Raw genomic sequence first — 18,202 nt, 5'->3', positions numbered from 1 at the left:
AGAACAACTCTGAAAAAGTGAATGAAGAGGTTTGTGCATAGTTCTGAACTCTGCAATAAACTCTGAGAGAGAGAGAGAGAGGAAAAAAAGTAATTTTAAAAAAGGGAAAAATGTGTGGTTATTGGCAAGGAAATCTGTTCAAGTCCTAAAAAGGTCAGGCAGGAATCAGTGAAACAGGGGAAGTAGACGGCATAAAGTACATGATCAGTAGACTTCTGTCACTTAACAATTCAGCCCGACGTTGCCACACTGTCATCTTAAGACATAATCAAACGCTGGATTTCAGTCTTTAATACTCCAACTTTAAAACGTTAGAAAGTCGGGCACCTGGGTGGCTCAGGGGGTTAAGCATATGACTTTGGCTCAGGTCATGATCTCATGGTTCACGAGTTCAAGTCCTGCACTGGATGAGCTTGAGCCCAGCTTCAGGAGAGCATGAGCCCCGCTTCAGGTGAGCCCTGCTTTTCTTTCTCTCTCTCTCTCTCTCTCTCTCTCTCTCTCTCTCTCTCTCTCTCCTTCCCTCCCTCTCAATCTCTGTGCCCCTCATGGGATTCTCTCTCCATCTCTCTCTCACTTGCCCCCTAACCTGAAAGAAAGAAAGAAAGAAAGAAAGAAAGAAAGAAAGAAAGAAAGAAAGGAAGGAAGGAAGGAGGGAGGGAAAAGTCGGGTGCTTTGGGTGGCTCAGTGTGTTAAGTATCCGACTCTTGATTTCAGCTCAGGTCAAGATCTCACAGTCATAAGACTGAGCCCCCGTTTTGGGATTGTCTCTCCCTCCTCTCTCTGACCCTACGAGTGCGCACATGCACCCGTGCTTTCTTTCAAAATAAACATGTAAAAATAAATAAATAAAATGTTGCACATTAACTTTCCTCCTCACCCCCAAAAGCCTCACTACCAACACACGAATCAAACAAAACATATCTGTGTGGGCTGCCCCTTTTCAAAGCCTGGCCTAGAGAATCGCCAGAGAGGGAATGTCTATCAGAGAGATGTTAATTTAAGAGAGGGCTGAGCTGAAGGGTGCCTGGGTGGCTCAGGTGCTTAAGTGTCCAACTGGATCTTGGCTCAGGTCATGATCTCGCAGTTTGTGGGATCAAGCCCTGCATCGGGCTTCGTGTTGATGATGTGGAGCCTGCTTGGGATTCTGTCTCTCCCTCTCTGTGCCCCTCCCTGGCTCCGTACTCTCTCTCTGCCTCTCTCTCTCAAAATAAATAAACTTAAAAAAAAAAAAAAAAAAAACTTTTTAAGAGAGGGCTGAGCTGTAAAGGCCAAGTACAGGGAAAGTGCGGCCGGTAACAGCTTCATGACAAACCATAGATGGTTCTCCATGTTCAAAGACCTAATGAATCTTTGAATGAACAATGGATGACAAATAAGGATACCACAGCTACAAAGATAGACACTAGAACATCTGATTAAGACAAATGGGAGAGGCAGTTACCTATTCAGCAGATGTTTAATGTAGACTAAATGGGCCTATTTTGGGAAAAGATGCAGACAGAACATATTTCTGCAAGGTAGAGAAATCCAAGTCTGATTTGAAAGTTTTGAGGATCCAAGGAACCTCTCCCTTTTGGGTCTGGTGGAAAAGCATAAGAGAACCAAACTTAAAATCTATTTGTTTGGACTTGTATGTGGCGTTTGGGCACCTACTCTGTGTGTGAGCATGCTACTGACATCTCTAATCCCCAGGGGCTGAAACTGGCTAGCTGATGGGGACAAAAGCCCCACTTAAACTCTACGTACTAAAATTAATTCTAAAAGGATTAAAGCATCAAATAAAAGCAAGGAAAACAAAAAGACAGCTAGATGAAAGTTCAAGGTGACAGACTCATACACCTGTCCACTTTTCCTCCCTTCTAAAGTTATACTGAAATAAGAACTCTCAAAACACCAGAGAAATGTCTCCTTCCAGAGTCCAGGGAACTAATCAATAAACACCAAGACCTCGGGAGAAGTATGACCAACAAGAATTACTCATCAGAATAATTTAGAGTATTTCTCAAACTTCAGTCATTCCCACTGTAGCACCACAATTTTGCTATATCCCAGTATCACCTATCATTTAATATTTTCTTTAAATCATTTATGATTTAATTAAATAAGCATATTTTAATTGAAATTTAGTATTACCACAGTAAATGGAAAATGAGTGTCAGTCTGTCATCAGTAGGTGGTAACTACAAAAATAAACACACTTTACTAAATTCTTACTAATATTATTGCTGATAGGAAGAGCTGGGCCTGCCTCCTGTTCTCTGCTACCATAGGAAATGAGCTGCTATGAGAGAGGTTTTCAGACTAGTATCTGAGACTTGCTCTTTGATACAATCAAGACGAAAAAGAACTTTCTGAAAGGGAGTCATTATCTTACCTTTGTGTCAATGGCACTTCACGTTGGGCCCACATCCTGTTTAAACCATCTCTGTACCGTAAACACCACACGTGCACAGGTGACAGCTGGGCCAGTAGGCCCTTCCACCAAACCCTGCCCTGAGACTCACTTTCTCACATTTCTTCCCACACACGGCCATTCATTCATTCCAACACTCCAGATAGAAAAAAATCTTTACCCCAAAATAAAATCTAAGAAACGCTCTCTGAAGAAAGGGGGCAAAGTAATTTGGGAAGACACTGAGAGGGTCAGGAAAAAAGTAGAAAAGAGCTTGGGGCAACATCAAACTCCCAAAGCAGATGGCAGCCTGGGTGACAGGCAATGGGGGGAAGGGGTAGCAAGAGAGTTTACTCAGGAGTAAAGCTCACAGAAAGTGCCAACCCCACCTAATTTTGCTAACTGAACAGGATTCTCACCATCCCTTGCCTCAAATAGGGAAACCAGCCTATCCACGTGCTACACACACTTGAACACGGCCTACAATCAGCCCCGACATTTAAGGTTTGGGCCTGATGGAGACAAAGACCTACCCACAAATAATGAGGAAACCCATACTAGCTACTTACGAATTCAGTCTTTCACTACGTACAAGAACGGCCAAGCAAGTATTCAGAAAGTTCACTACCTGTGTCCTCTATATGAAAGCTTACTCTGGGAGAATGTCCCTAGCCATCAGGGAAAAAAGACAAAGCCAAGAAGAAAATGATGCAAGAGTCAAGAAACAAATGTAGTTGAGTTTAACTTAATTTTTTCTTTTTTTTTTTTTTAAGAGTTTATTTTGAGAGAGAGAGAGAAAAAGCATGAAGGAAGGGCAGACAGGGAGAGAATCCCAACTAGGGTCCACACTGTCGGCGCAGATGCAGGGCTCAATCCCACGAACTGTGAGATGATCTGCGCTGAGATCAAGAGTTGGGCGCTTAACCAACTGAGCCACCCAGGGACCCCAAGCTGAACTTAAAGTAGTGAAGACCACCAAAAGAAATTAAACTCCTTGAAAAAGCACATGTTTTCTGACCTAGGGCTCTATGTCCTTCTGACTCTAATTACACATCCTGGTTCTACCATAAATATACAATCATAATAACATAAATAGAACTATTGGCTTTGATTTTCTATATAAAAATTAACTTACTGATAAAGCATGGAAGGCTTCATTACCATTACAGAACAGACTGTAAGCACACACGGCATATAGAGAACACAAATCAGGAATTAGAGTACAGAAGAGGAACCCATGTTCTTGGTCCAATTTCTCATTTGCATAGTGGAGTCTACTGATAGTTCAAAAATTGGTAAATCAAAAAAGGGAGTTTCCTCCATTATTTAAAATCATAAAGGTAACCACTTCAAGGAATAACCAAACCAAAACTAAAAGATGAAGGAGATGTTGGAGGTATGCAAATTCCTCATCTTTCACAACGGGGAATCTATAAACGGAACAAGTCGTTGACAAATCAGTAGAGGCATAAATATATCACTTAAAGCTATAATAGTAGCTATAATATAAGCAGCAAAGAAAAAGGAACTTAAAAGTAGTTCCTCCTACTGAGGAGAATTCATATTATATACTTACTTATTGTTACCATACACTTATATTACCCATATTAATTACACACGCACATGTGTGCGCGCAAGCGCGCGTGTGTGCACGCGCGCGCACACACACACACACACACACACATTCATAGGGAAAAACAATCTACAAGAATACACTCCAAACTGTTGTTGGCATTGAGAGAAAACTTCACATTTCACTTCCTCCTCCTCTGGGCTATTTGAATTTGTACCAGCAGTATATAGTATCTTCCTAATTAGGAAAAAAGATACAAAAAATGTTAGATGAAAATTCAACAGATCTCAGAGGCCTAGGACTCGATTAAGAATAAATTTGGCCTAATAAAATTTATGAGCTAAATCCCTTTATTTTAATGACTTATTTATGAATGAAAAACTTTATATGAAAAAACTTCATGAACAAAATTAAAAAGCAATTGACAAGTGGTTAAAATATTCGTAACATACACCAAGACAATAGCCAAAACCCTTAAAGGCTTTTATAAATGAACTTAATAAAACTATAATATTCCAGTAGAAAAAAAAATGGGCAAAGTACATGAACAATCAAATCTGTTCAAAAATATATTAAAATGGCCAGTAAGGGGCGCCTGAGTGGTTCAGTCGGTTAAGCTTCCGACTTCAGCTCAGGTCATGATCTCCTGGTTTGTGAGTTCGAGCCCTGGGTCGGGCTCTGTGCTGACAGCTCAGAGCCTAGAGCTTGCTTCACATTGTGGCTCCCTCTCTCTCTGCCCCTCCCCTGCTCGCGTGCTGTCTCCCTCTCTCAAAAATAAGTGTTATAAAAAAATTTTTTTAAATGGCCACTAAATATGAAAGGAGAAAAAAGTTCACTCTCTCAAAGAAATGCAGATTAAGACAACAATAAAATGCCATTTTTTTCATCTCTTAAGTGGCAAAAATTATTTTAACTTATCATGCTCAACTGTTACAAGTGTGGTCAGACAGATATGCTCCTAAGCTGATAAAAAGGATGTGATACATCCTTTCTGGAAGGATTCAGGAATACAGATCAGAGCTTTAAAATGTTCCTCTTCTTTCTTTGATCCTGTAATTCCACATCTGTGATTATTTCTTTAGGATGAAGTCAAAGATATGATCAATAACTTAGTGATAAAGATGTTCACCACTGTTTAAATGGGGAAATGCTGGAGAAAAACATTTTAATACAACCTTTTAGGATATTTCAAAGTTATGATTCTGTATCCAAGACCATTTCAGGGAAGCATATTTGAATGCCATGTCTGTGTAAAGCCACATACACACACATGTAGGCATGTACACATGTGTGAGAGAGAAAAGAATGCTCAGGTAAACACTGCACAGAAGAAGTCTAAGGGAAGGAGCACTAAGCTGTCAGGGGTGGTTTGTCAGTGGGGGAGTCATTATGTGGGACCACTCCTTTCTACATCTGTATTTGTATAATGTCCGAATTTTCTGCCAGCAGGCATGTTTCAGTTTTGTAATAATGCAAAACAAAACAAAGTTAAAAGCCAGCTTTGAACACTATTAACGACACAAGGCAAATTCATTTAAAAAGATTAAGTGAAAAAAGCAAAATACGAAATTGTACACAGGTCCAACTTTACTTTTAAACTTGTTTCTATACATACATATAGGTGACAAAATTTACACAACACCAATATGTAAACAGGAATGAAGTCTGGGCAGTACCGTGACATGGAATTTTATGTTTCTTCCTTATAGTTCCCAAATTTTATTCAATTAAAACCATCTCCAGTAAGTCTTAGAATCAAAGAGTTGATAAAGTCAAATTTCTTTGTTGCAGGGCCACTAAAGGTCTCAGAAGTACTAATTTGCCTTCTCGGTCTAAAAAAAAACAGTACGGCTGGCAACATTAGGACCATACTCAGCTACAGAACACTTGCCAAAAAGTAATACTGTGCTCTTTGCACTCTATGGTGCTACATTCAAGGGACCAAAATGACATCAACACTGGAAAACGTCTGAGAACAATGGCAACATAACTTAAAAACTCTTAAGAAACATATCTGGGAAAGAGAACAATGATTTAAATGAGGGTTAAATTTTAACTCTCATTTATAGTCATAATTTAAATGAAGGTTAAAACTTAAGCAACATACAGAATAACTATAGATAAAAACATTGTATTGTATACTTGAAATTTGTTGAGAGTAGATCCTTACATGTTTTCACCACGCATATACATACACAAAAAGATAACTATGTGAGGTGATGGATATATTAATTTACTTGATTTCAATATCATTTCACAACAGGTACATATAACAAAAGGTCACATATAACATAAATATATAATACTTTTATTTGTCAACTGTATCTTAATAAAGCTAATAAAAATAAACTAAACAAGTGGTACCTCACTGGCTCAGTCAGAAGAGCAGTCAACTGTTGATCTCAGGGTCCTAAGTACAAGCCCCACATTACATGTAGAGATTATTAAAAAAAAGAGTTGGTTAAGGATCCAACTCTTCATTTCAGCTCAGGTCATGATTTCATGGTTGTGAGATCAAGCCCCATGGAGCCTGCTTGGGATTCTCTCTCTCTCCTTCTTCCTCTGCCCCTCCCTGCTCATGCGCACTCGTGCTCTCTCAAAAACAAATAAACTTTTAAAAAATCAGCTAAACATTATATTATTTGACTTAAAAATAAACTTCAAGCAATTTTTTAATTAAAAAAAAAATGGAGCACCTGGGTGGCTCAGCTGGTTGAGTATCGACTCTTGATTTTGGCTCAGGTCATGATCCCAGGGTCGTGGGACTGAGCCCCACACTGGGCTCCATTCCAAGCATGGAGCCTGCTTGAGATTCTCTCTTTCTCTCCCTTTGCCCCTCTCCCCTGCTCAGCTCTTTCTAAAATAAATAAATAAAATAAACACAGGCCCAAGGGAGACATTTAAAAACAAAACAACAACAAAAAACTTAAGCAGCTCCTCACTCTACCAGAGTTCCACAAGGCACACTTTAAAAATGCTGGAGTAAATTATTTACAAGATATTCTTTATCAGATTGTACTTATTAAAATTCTATAGAAATGCATTTTTTAAGTTTATTTATTTTGAGAAAGAGGGAGAGCATGCATGCATGAGGAGGAAGGGGCAGAGAGGGAGAAAGAGAAAGAGAATCCCCAACAGACTCCGTATACAGTGTGGAGCCCGATGCAGGGCTCGAACCCACAAACCATGAGATCATGACCTGAGATGAAGTCGGACGCTTAACTGACTGAGCCACCCAGGCACCCCTAGAAATGCATTTTTAACACAGCCTGATTTAAGGTAGGCTCCATCATCATTAATATGACTGATACTGACACAACCTGAGAACGGAAGAAGATAGTAACTTGACTAATAAGGGACGAAGAGAGAAAAAAGAAGAAAATGCAAATAACTATAGTGTATTAGCTATGACAAAAAGATCCTAATTAGGACATAAAACATCCCAACTGAAAGCAAAACAGGATCTTGGTTCCTACTTAGAAAGAAAGAGGGAGACGCGGGGGTTGAAAGGAACATAGTAGAACACAGGAGCACATCTACAGCAGTCAGGACACAGCAATGCAGTTTTCCAGGACTCGGAAAAGAGCTCCACTGCAAAGCTGAGCTATTACGTTCATCACTAGACTACAACTATCTCAGTGGTCAAGAGAGAGAAGTGTAAATAATACTTCCTTAAGTCTGGGAAGCAGTACTGTGCATTCGTTTCAGAACACAGCAAGTGGACTCATATTGACTAGGTTCAAATTCTCATCATGCTTCTTACCAGCTATGTGATCTTGGGAAAGCCACTTAAATGTCTGTGCCGAAGCTTCTTCATCTGCAAACTGGGAAGAATAATCCCACTACCTCATCAGGTTGTTCTGAGAATTAAATGAGTTAATAGACGGAAACTGCTTAGAACAGAGCCTAGCAGTAACTGTTACATGATATGTTACACAAACAAAATTTACAGTTATAGTGTGACATAAGTAAAACTAACAATAACTCACACTTAATAGTCATTAATTGAAAATTTTTAAGAAATTATATAGATATGTAGACCCCTCATTTAGGTTATGGCTCTTTCTCTCAGGAATTTTTCCTAAGGCTTAGAAGTTATATTGCCATAGCTCCTAGCCATTTTCCTTCAAGGGAAAGGGGAATAAATTTACATTAGTTTTGGAAGTAGGCAAACCTGGGTTCAAATCCTAGCTCTTCTTTTAAAAAAAAAAAAAATTTTTTTTTACATTTATTTATTTTTGAGAAACAGAGTGAGACAAAGCGTGAGTGGGGGAGGGACAGAGAGAAGGAGACACAGAATCTGAAGCAGGCTCCAAGCAAGCGGTCAGCACAGAGACTGATGCGGGGCTCGAGCCCACAAACCGTGAGATCATGACCTGAGCCAAAGTTGGACACTCAACCGACTGAGCCACCCAGGTGCCCCCAAATCCTAGCTCTTCTACATATATACTAGTTATGTGATTTTGGATGAGTTATGTTCTGAGCTTCAAAGTATTCATTTGTGGCAAAGATAATAATCCCTAGCATTACTCTGAAAATTAAATATAATAACTTAAGGAAAACAATCTTTTCTCCTTTAAATTGTGGTGAAGTTATACCATCCTTTGGGGTTGGAATTTGGCAGCATGCATCAAAAATTATAAAATAATACAGTTTATTTATTCTTCTTTCATCTCTAGAAACATCTGAAAATTAAGATGCTCTAAGCATCACTATAATAGAAAAAAAAAGAAAGGAGAGAAGCACAAACCTAATTCTGTAAAAACAGCATACTTGGAAAATGCTTATGACAAAGGAGAGAAAAGCAGAATACACACATAGTCACTGTGATTGCTTTTTAAAAGTATTTTGTGTGAAATAAACGCAAGTTACAAAATAGCATTTGAGTGTGATAAATTTATTTTTAATTATTTATTTGGATATTTACTTTTGCATTAGAAAAAGTATGAAGATAAATACCAAAATGTCAATAAGTGCTATTTTTATTTCTTTCTACTACTTTCCCATATTTCAGAGTTTTCTAAAATGAACTTTATTCAATTTATCGTAATAAAATCAGTTCATTTAAAACAAGACTATAAGGAGCGCCTAGGTGGCTCAATTGGCTAAGCATCCGTCTGACTCTTGGTTTCGACTTAGGTCATGATCTCATGGTTTGTGAGATCAAGCCCCACACTGGGGTCTGTGCTCACAGCACAGAGCCTGCTCAGGATTCTCTCCCCCATCTCTCTCTGCCCCTGCCCCTCCCCCACTCGCTCTCTCTCTCAAAATAAGTATTAAAATTTAAATATAAAAAAAAACAATTACATAAATATCTTGAGGAAAATATGAAGAAAAAAGAAGAAAAAGATGAAAAAATTAACAGAAATGCTTAACAGTGGTTTTTCTCTGTCTTTCAAACTTTCTATAATGTGATTAATTACTTTGAGACTGAAAAAGAAACACTTTCTAAAATCATTCTCCCTTGGGGCGACTGGGTGGCTCAGTAGGAAGGGCATGCAACTCTTGACCTCAGGGTCATGAATTTGAGCCCCATGTTAGGTGTAGAGATTACTTAAGTAAATAAATATTTTAAAAAATAAAAAATAAAGCATCCTCCCTCAAGCTTGTCCTTCCCTAATTAATACCTGTCTTTCCTTCCCAGTTAAAATTCTTTTTTTTTTTTTAACATTTATTTATTATTGAGAGACAGAGACAGAGACAGAGCATGAGCAGGGGAGGGACAGAGATAGGAGGAGACACAGAATTCAAAGCAGGCTCCAGGCTCTGAGGTGTCAGCACAAGGCCCGACTCGGGGCTTGAACTCAAGAACTCATGAGTTGATCATGAGTTGAACTCATGAGAGATCATGACCTGAGCCAAAGTCAGACCCTTAACCGACTGAGCCACCCAGGCGCCCTCAGTTAAAATTCTTAAATAATATCTTCCTTGAGAGTTTCAAGGATATACTGTACTCCTCAAAAACTTAAGAAATGTAGGAAATAGCTTATCCCCAAGAGTCGAGCATTAAAGGCAACTGTGCAGGGTTTGGGCAACCCAAACCTGATGAATTAATCCTTTACTGCAACAAATAATGAAATCAGAGCAGAAAATATAAATTCTAATGTCACCTTTCAAGGGCCAGCCAAAATGATTCTTGGCCCCCAAAAGAGAAACACAACTAGAACAAGATGATAAAACTGGAGTTTCCATTAAGGTACCAAATACAAGGGCTGCTGCACACCAAAGGGAAGTTCTACACCAAAATGCAGGATTTACAAAGAAAACTAATCTAATGCAATCCCATGGCTGTTAAGACTCCTCTCAGCCTTATTATGAAGATAGAAAGAGTGGGTGGAACAGCAAGAGTTCTCTGCTGAACAGAGGGCATGAGGAAAAAGATCTGTGGAGTGCGTATCCAAGTGCGGTGAGTACAACTACACCCTCACATCGAGCTGAGTCGGGGGCTCAGGGGGCCTATTCAGTGAGCTAAATATGTGATGCCTGAGGTGACATGGTGGCTTTCCACCTCGGTAAACCAGAGTAGAAGAAGAAGAAGCCAAGTTGATCACAGGGTTCACGTGCACAACCAAGACAAAGAACCCAGCAATTCCAGAGAAGCAGAGAGGCACCGCATGCAATGGTCAGTAATGGGGTCAAGTCTGTTTCAGTCCGACAGTGCTCTTAAGCAAGCCAAAAGGACTCCAGAAGGAGGAAACTGCAGGTGGACCTAAGTTCCTAGGAACTAAGGAAGAGTCATGAAATAAAGTCCACCAACATAAAGATGCGTCCCCCTGCCCCAACCCAAACCCAGGGGAGTAGCGGGGATGGTAGGCTCACAGTAATCTAAAGAACCCACAAGAGGGTCAGCTTTAACTAAAGAACTATCCTATTTCCTATTCCTTCCTCCTCCCACACCACTCAGTCTAGAACCTAATAAGATCAGAAACAGAAAATCTGAGACAGAGGGGAACACAAAAAGAGTAGAAGCCAATCACAGCCTTTTCTCTCACAGCAAGTGGTTGCCAAGTACAAGGCTTAACTGGGAGAAAGGAGAAAACGTCTTACCTTTGAATGAAGACTGAAGTGCTGACTAAAATGTTCAACTGCATTTTTTTTTTTTAATGTAGGCCCCATGTCCAACATGGAGCTGGAACTCACAACCCTGAGATCAAGGGATCAAGATCAAGTTCTACCAACTGAGCCAGCCAGGCACCCTTAACTACATATTTTTAAATTTAAGTTGAGCCTGTATTTTGTGACTTTTATTTCCTAAGATTAGCGCCACCTGAATGTATCTTTCGTCTTTTATTTACTACTGAATTCCAAGCATCTGGAAGACAGGCTGGCCCACAGAAGTGCTCATTAAACAACTGATGAATCAATAACTTGAAGAGTGAATAAAAAAGTCATAGATCTGATACCTTTTCATAAAGACAAAAAGCTTTCCAAGCTGCATACACTTTAAAGGGATGGTGAGAGACAAAAATATTTGATCATCTCCCACAAGTATTTAACACACCGAATACGTAAAGAAAGAATATGTCAGTAACAACACAGGTTGGTACTTCTTTAGAGCAAAAAAACAGCTGCAGTGGTAAATTGTCAAGGTGTCCATTTCAGCATTTTGCAGGGGACAGAGTATGCAGACCCTGAGTGACCCCACCCGTCACTATAGCTTGCCCATCTCCAGAGTGAGATAAATATCCTTACAGTCACTGACACTACTGGACGTTGTATGCATCTAACTCCCCTAACCACATCTGACTCCAAGCTCCCTAACTGGTGGTTTTGGATCAAAACCAGTTTCACTGGTTCCACCTCAGCTCAAAACTGTATTTCTCAGTCTAATAAATTTGTACTGGCTCCCACCTCAGTGCTGTGTGAATTTAGTTATAGCAAGACACCCAAGCACCTAAGTCTTCAAAGGGCCAAACTCAGCTGTGTCTCCCCCAGATTCCCTCCCCAGCTGTGTGTCCCTATGGTCCACTCTCCCTATTTCTAGTCTCCACCTCTGGTTCACTCCTTACCTCAACTAAGCAGGTTTCGACCCTAATGAGCCACTGAAACTGCCCTCTTTACGGTAACCATACCCACTAATACTAAATCCAGCAAACGCTGAGGATATGAGACAACCAGGTGAGTATGGAATTTAAAAATAAAAGTCAAGGAGTAAAGAAGTTTAGAAAGAAATGTTCACCAAAGCCAATGCAAGAAAACATTCCACTAAGACAGGGACTGGGAAGTACCCAGTAGATTCGCGGGTGTGGAAGTCCCTGGTCACCTGGTCCACGGTAGTTTTCATGGAGAGGTGGGGCGGATTCCAGCTGTGGTGGGTGGAGTACAAAGCCAGTGGGCAAACCCCGAAGAACAGCTGATGAACTGTAGAGGGCTAAAGAGTGCAGGGATGTGAGAAAGGAAATCAAGCAAAGGTCATCTTTCAAGGACTGTGGTTGGGAAGAAGAAACAGCAGTCAGCAGCTGGAAGGTGCAGGATAGACAGGTGGGTTAGGCTTTTGCATTTTTCAGAACACATTCAGGACAAAGATCCAGTTGAAAATCCCTAACGCTTGGGTGCCTGGGTAGCTCAGTGGGTTAAGCGTCTGACTCTTGATATCAGCTCAGGTCATGATCTCATGATTCATGAGATCGAGCCCTGCATTGGGCTCTGCACTGACAATGCAGAGCCTGCTTGGGATTCTCTCTCTCTGTCCCTCCCCCACTCATGCTCTTCCTCTCTCTCAAAAAAAAATAAGCTTAAAAAGAAACAAAAAACAAAACCCTAACCCTGATCTAGGAGCTTTACATACACTAACTTTTTAAATTTTTTTTTAATGTTTATTATTTTTGAGAGAGAGACAGAGAGCAAGCAGGGAAGGGGCAGAGAGAGAGGGAGACACAGAATCGGAAGCAGGCTTCAGGTCCTGAACTGTCAGCACAGAGCCTGATGCAGGGCTTGAACTCACAGACCTCAAGATCATGACCTGAGCTGTAGTCTGGCCGCCCAACCGACTCAGCCACCCAGGAGCCCCTACACACACTTTAAATCTTCACAACAACTCAATAAAACAGATGCTAATATTCTCTCCTTTCCACAGGCAGGGGATCTGAAGCACTCTGGGAGTCTCTGAAAAGCCCCCTACAGTATCAACAAGAAAAAGCGCCAGATTTAACCACGTGCCGGGCTCATGCTCTCAGAGGAGAGAAGGAAGAAGTGGCAATCGGCAAAGGCAGTAAAGAATGAATTACCAAGAGATGGAGGGTGGGCTAGGGGAAGGGGCTTCATTCTTTTAGCCTGGGGAAAAGGGAAAGGAACAAAGTCTGTATGCCAAACCAACTCACTCATCCCTCAAAACTCAACCAGAGTATCACCCACTCCACGTGAAGTCTCTGACAACTATTAAAGTGTGGATATAAACAAGAGAGAGAGAGAGACCGTGCCCGGGTGACAGCCCTTATTTTGCGGGTCTTTTAAGAGTGATATGGGTAGAGACTGGGGAGAGTCTTGAGGATAGGGATGAAAGGGTAAGGGCCCAGGGAGACGACTGAATTCAAGGACTCAGCTCAGATCAGGTGCCACACGTGAACATGAGCTGGGGTTTTACCAGATGACTGTAGCAGAACAGGAGCACCAGGTCTCTGAGAGTCTTGCTGAGAAGTCAACTCCAGACTTGATATGGAAGTTGCCAGAAATGGGCTGTAAACTGGAGACAACGAGGAGAATGGAGAGTCTGGGGATCAGAGTCACTGTGGTGAGAGTATAGAAGCTGCAAGAGTTTGTTTACAACAAAAGACAAATCAAATTGAACTGGGGGTAAAAGGCAGGTTTCTTCCATGGAAACACTCACCTCTGCCTACTCGGCCATCTCCTCTTTCCCTACCATCCCAGCTACTAGAATTGCCTGAGGTCCTGTCCTCGGCCTTCTAACTCTACTCATTGCTTCCGGTGCCCTCACTAATGTCCATGGCAGAGCTCCCACCTAACTATCCATGTCCAGCCCAGCTCTCTCTCTCCAAATGTCCCCCGGGAAATCTCTGGGCACTACAGCACCCCCCCCCCCGCTACCCCTTCCCCGCATTAAATGTGTCCACAGCTGAACTCATCTTTCTCCCAAAATGAGCTCCCCCTTTCTGCATCCCCTACCTTAGTGAATGGTGCCACCATCTGTCTCCCCAGAGCCACCTTTAACTCCTTTTTATGCCCAAAATCCAACAAGTTTTAATGACACAATCCACTTAATCACACATCTTTAGAACCTTTCTTCACTGTCATATTCATTCTTACCGCTACCACCTGACCTGGGCCTTCAGCATTTCCCACTGGACTCTATTTTCTCTGCCCTTCTGGCCACCCTTTCGTTTTGATCTAAATCTCTTTGTCCACTAGAATCTCCTGGGGATAACTTTGAAAATTCAGATTTCTGATGCCCACACTGGCCTTTCTCAATCTCTCTGTGGATGAGACCCAGGACTATGGACATTCAGAAAGCTCGATGTTGATTTTTTTGCAGCCAGGCCTCAGGCAGCATCTAGAAAATACTGCTCCATCACCAACAATAATCTCCCATCTTCCCTCCCACAGCAACATGAAGCATTCACAAGTGGTGCTCTAGACCATCACCTCCTTCCGCGTCTCCGGACTTTGCCCTATCAGTCATGCCTATCTGTGTACCTGAACAGGAGGAGCCTTAGCCATTCCTCCACCTTCTTCCCCAGGGCCTCCTCTTCTCTCTCGTCAGGTGGGTGATTTCACCACACCCCTCTTAAACTGCTCAGTGCAGCCATAACCGTCAATCCTCTAATTCAAAGACAGAGTCACAAACGCCCTGCCCTGGCAGCACCAGTGTTCTTCAGCACCTTGAAAATGCCCAGCTGTGCCTGGTGCCATCTTTGCGTTTGCTGTTCCCTTTTTGCAAAATGTACGTTTTTCGATAAATTCTGACATGGCTGGCTCCTTCATACCATTTGGGTCTCCTCTCAAAGTCACCCTCCCAGATATCCTCCCACACCACACTTGCTAAAGCAGTCATCCACCATAACCTCAATCTATTACACTCGTATTTTCTTCATGACACTTATCATTATGTGAAATCACATCGTTAACTTACTTGATCCTGTTTACCACTCTATCCTCTGTACACAAACAGTGTGTGGCTTACATGGGTACCCAACAGATACTGCTGAATAAATAAATGAGAGGAAAGCAAATGCAGCACTAAAGCACCACTATCTACTAATCACAAAATGAGGGAAATATGCAGGTGGTAGGAAATGGCAGGTACTTTTCCTTTGAAAAGAGAATGTTACTCATCATCCATGGGGTCATGGGCAGATTACTCTTCCTCAGGATACTTACTCAAGATCAGAACTTTGACTTACCAAAGAGCCACACAACTTACCTAGATGAAATCAATTCCCTGTCAGCAGGTAGCCTTGCAAAGAAAAATGTTAAAGTAGATAACTACTGATACCCAGCCTTGCCAAAAACCAGTCCTGGAAAAACTGCCCAAACTCCACTGCAAACAGGGACCCAGACTTGTTCAACATTGCAATCCCAGCACCTAGCAGTTTCCAGCCCACAACAGATGGTCAAAATGTTTGTTAAATGGGCACAGAAGACATAGCCTTCTGAGGAATGGCCATCCCATCAAGTCTTACCCTGAGGACACACTTATTTTAGAAACAGCGCAAGACAGCTGAGAAGTCTTGTCCTATGCCTCTCCCTGAGCAGGAGTTTGGTTCCTAGAATTCAGTACTCATCAACCCTGTGCCATAGGTAATCAAGTATTACCTTCTCCATTGTCACCGTGTATCAAATCTGAATAAACTTTGCCAATACAATGGCTAATACAGTATAGTAACCAGTGACAGTAATCAGTAACCCAGTAATACAGTACAGTGACCTTTCTAACTTTTTCATGTATTCTGGTCAGCAAGAAAGGATGGCTCGGAATGTTGAAACAACTAAAATTAAAGACTCTATCATTAATTTTACATCCACCAGTGTATGGCTCACTGCGTGATCCCAAGAAAAATCACACCACCTTCTTGACCAACAGTGTCAACAATCTCATGTTCTTTAACCAAAGGGTAGTTTGGGGATGATTAACTAGCCAGTACTTGTAACCTACTCTGAGGCCAATGAGTATCGTAAGTCAAATTAATTATAAAACAAAGGAAATCAGGGGTGCCTGGATGCTCAGTTAATCGAGCATCCGACTCTTGATTTCGGCTCAGGTTATGATTTCACAGTTCTTCAGATCAAGCCCCACATCGGCTCTGCGCTGACAGCACGGAGCCTGCTTGGGATTCTCTCCCTCTCTCTGCCCCTCCCCTATGTGCGTGCTCTCTCTCTCTCAAAATAAATAAATAAATAAATAAATAAATAAATAAATAAACAAACAAACATTTTTTTTTTTAAAAAAGGGAAATCATAAATATTCAATCTACTCCAAAACCAGAAGTTAGGAAGTGAGGAAGGTTTTAAATTAGGCCTGTGGCTTTGATACTCTCAGACGGAGACCTGTATTCTTAGAAAAGATTTCCAACAATCAAAACAGATCTTTAAGCTTTGGAAATGTCAACTGCTCCCATACTCTGGCAAGATTAAGCTCACATGTAGAGAGATATGAAGTACTAACAGTGACAAGCAATCACAAAATTATGCCTGTTGAACAGTTCACTGTTGATGTACCAGTGCCTAATCCTAGGCTGTTTACTTAACACACAGCCCACCTCACCAAAAGCCAACTAAACAATTTCAGTGAAAAAAATAAAGTTGTCTAAAAGGTTGCATATACTCCATTGCCCTCTCTCTGCTGACCACCGCTGACGTTCAAGGAAAAGATCACAGCAACATCCAGGAGCAATGTCCGCGCCTTCCTGCCAAATGACTTCTTAACTTCCTTCCACTTTAATGGACTTTCATCAGTTTTTATTTGTCTAAAAACTCTTAAGGGACACCGAGTTAGAAAGAAACCTAAGTAAACCTGAGGAGTCAGCTCCTGAGACGGAGGCTGGAATTTGCATCTGGGGGAGAGCCAGTTCGGTCCCTCTGTAGCCCAAATGGAGCAAGGTGACTGGGAAGGGAGCAGTCTTCCAGCATCGATTCTACCAGGGCAAGCCTCTTCTGGCACAGGCGCCGACGAGCGCCAACGGGTCGAGCCTGGAACACATCAGGACTCCCAGCCCGACCCTAACCGTTCAGCCCACCTGCGGCAGCCCCTGGACACCTGAGCATCGCACCTGGGGTTCATAGATGGGGACCGGGGCTGACGGCGGAACTCAGTCCCCACTCGCACCGCCCGTCTGAGGTGGGGGCGGTGCCCGCTGCCCCTCACGGGCAGGAACCACTAAGGTTCGGGCGCGGGGATGAAGGGTCGGCCCCCAAACCTCCAGCAACCCCGAGGGTCCGCGCTGCCCCGAGGCTTCTCAAGGAGGTGCCTAGGGTGGCGCGTAGGGAACAGCCATGAAAGCGGCAGCCGGTACTCACAAAGCCCACTGGAGCCGGTGCTGGTGAACATGGTCCCGCCGGACCCGGAGCCCCGCGGGGGGACAGGGGGAGGGGAAGTGGAGGTGGAGGGACCCGGCGACAACGCAGGCGCACTCCTGGCGTGGCGGCGAATCTGGCAACTGGATTCCACTCCAGGGGCTGCCTGTGAGCGGCGCATGCGCGGCCCGTGGGGCGCACTGCTTCTCCCGCCCCCTCCCTTCCTGCCTGGGAAGGGAAGTCGGTCCGCAGCTGGGGCGATCCGTGTGTCCGGGTTTTCCGACTGCCGCGGGCCCCCTTTAGAAAAGGAACGGGAATAAACGGGAAGAGTGTAACTCCTGGAAGCTGCACTAAAATACTCAGCGCCGCCCCACGCCCGGTGGAGCCGCGTGGCAGCGGATTCCCCCAGAGTGCCGGCGTCGGGATATTCCTCGCGACCTCTAACCTCTCCACGGACGGGACGCCCGGCGCGTTCCACGCATGCTCAGTCTTTCCGGACAGACCCCCCCCCCCCCCTCTCCCCGCCGTCCCCCCTTGAAGTTCGCTCCCGCGAGGACTGTAGACAATAAATGTCTCGAGTTCCGGTGTCCAGCCAAGTGCTGGAGGCCGCTGGGTCGCTGGGAGCAACGCTGCCTAGGGTCCTCCCTTTCCTACGTCGATCCTGCGCGGAATCCCCTGAAAAGGCGCCGAGTGTCGTGGTCCCCAGATACACCCTACCACACCGCGCCGGCCGGTGACGAGGATCCTGGGACTGACGAGTCTATGGCTGA

The 18,202-nt window shown here is 43.0% G+C and overlaps 1 protein-coding gene across 2 annotated transcripts in view; it reads right to left on the bottom strand.

Moving 5' to 3' along the window:
* UBAC2 (UBA domain containing 2) overlaps positions 1–17,675 on the bottom strand; it is a 167,125-nt gene extending 149,450 nt beyond the window's left edge. Inside the window, exon 1 of one of the 2 annotated variants that reach the window (XM_042979639.1) lies at positions 17,436–17,675. In XM_042979639.1, the coding sequence (XP_042835573.1) occupies positions 17,436–17,613 (178 nt within the window). In that variant the 5' untranslated portion in view covers positions 17,614–17,675. The remainder of the gene's footprint in view (positions 1–17,435) is intronic. The other variant, XM_007098408.3, reaches the window with a different exon arrangement.
* Between the last annotated feature and the right edge of the window lie 527 nt (positions 17,676–18,202).

This window comes from Panthera tigris, chromosome A1 (genome assembly GCF_018350195.1).
Source record: "Panthera tigris isolate Pti1 chromosome A1, P.tigris_Pti1_mat1.1, whole genome shotgun sequence".
NCBI lineage: Eukaryota > Metazoa > Chordata > Mammalia > Carnivora > Felidae > Panthera > Panthera tigris.
The sequence above is the reverse complement of the archived record's forward strand: the minus strand, read 5'-3'. Positions and strand labels throughout refer to the sequence as shown.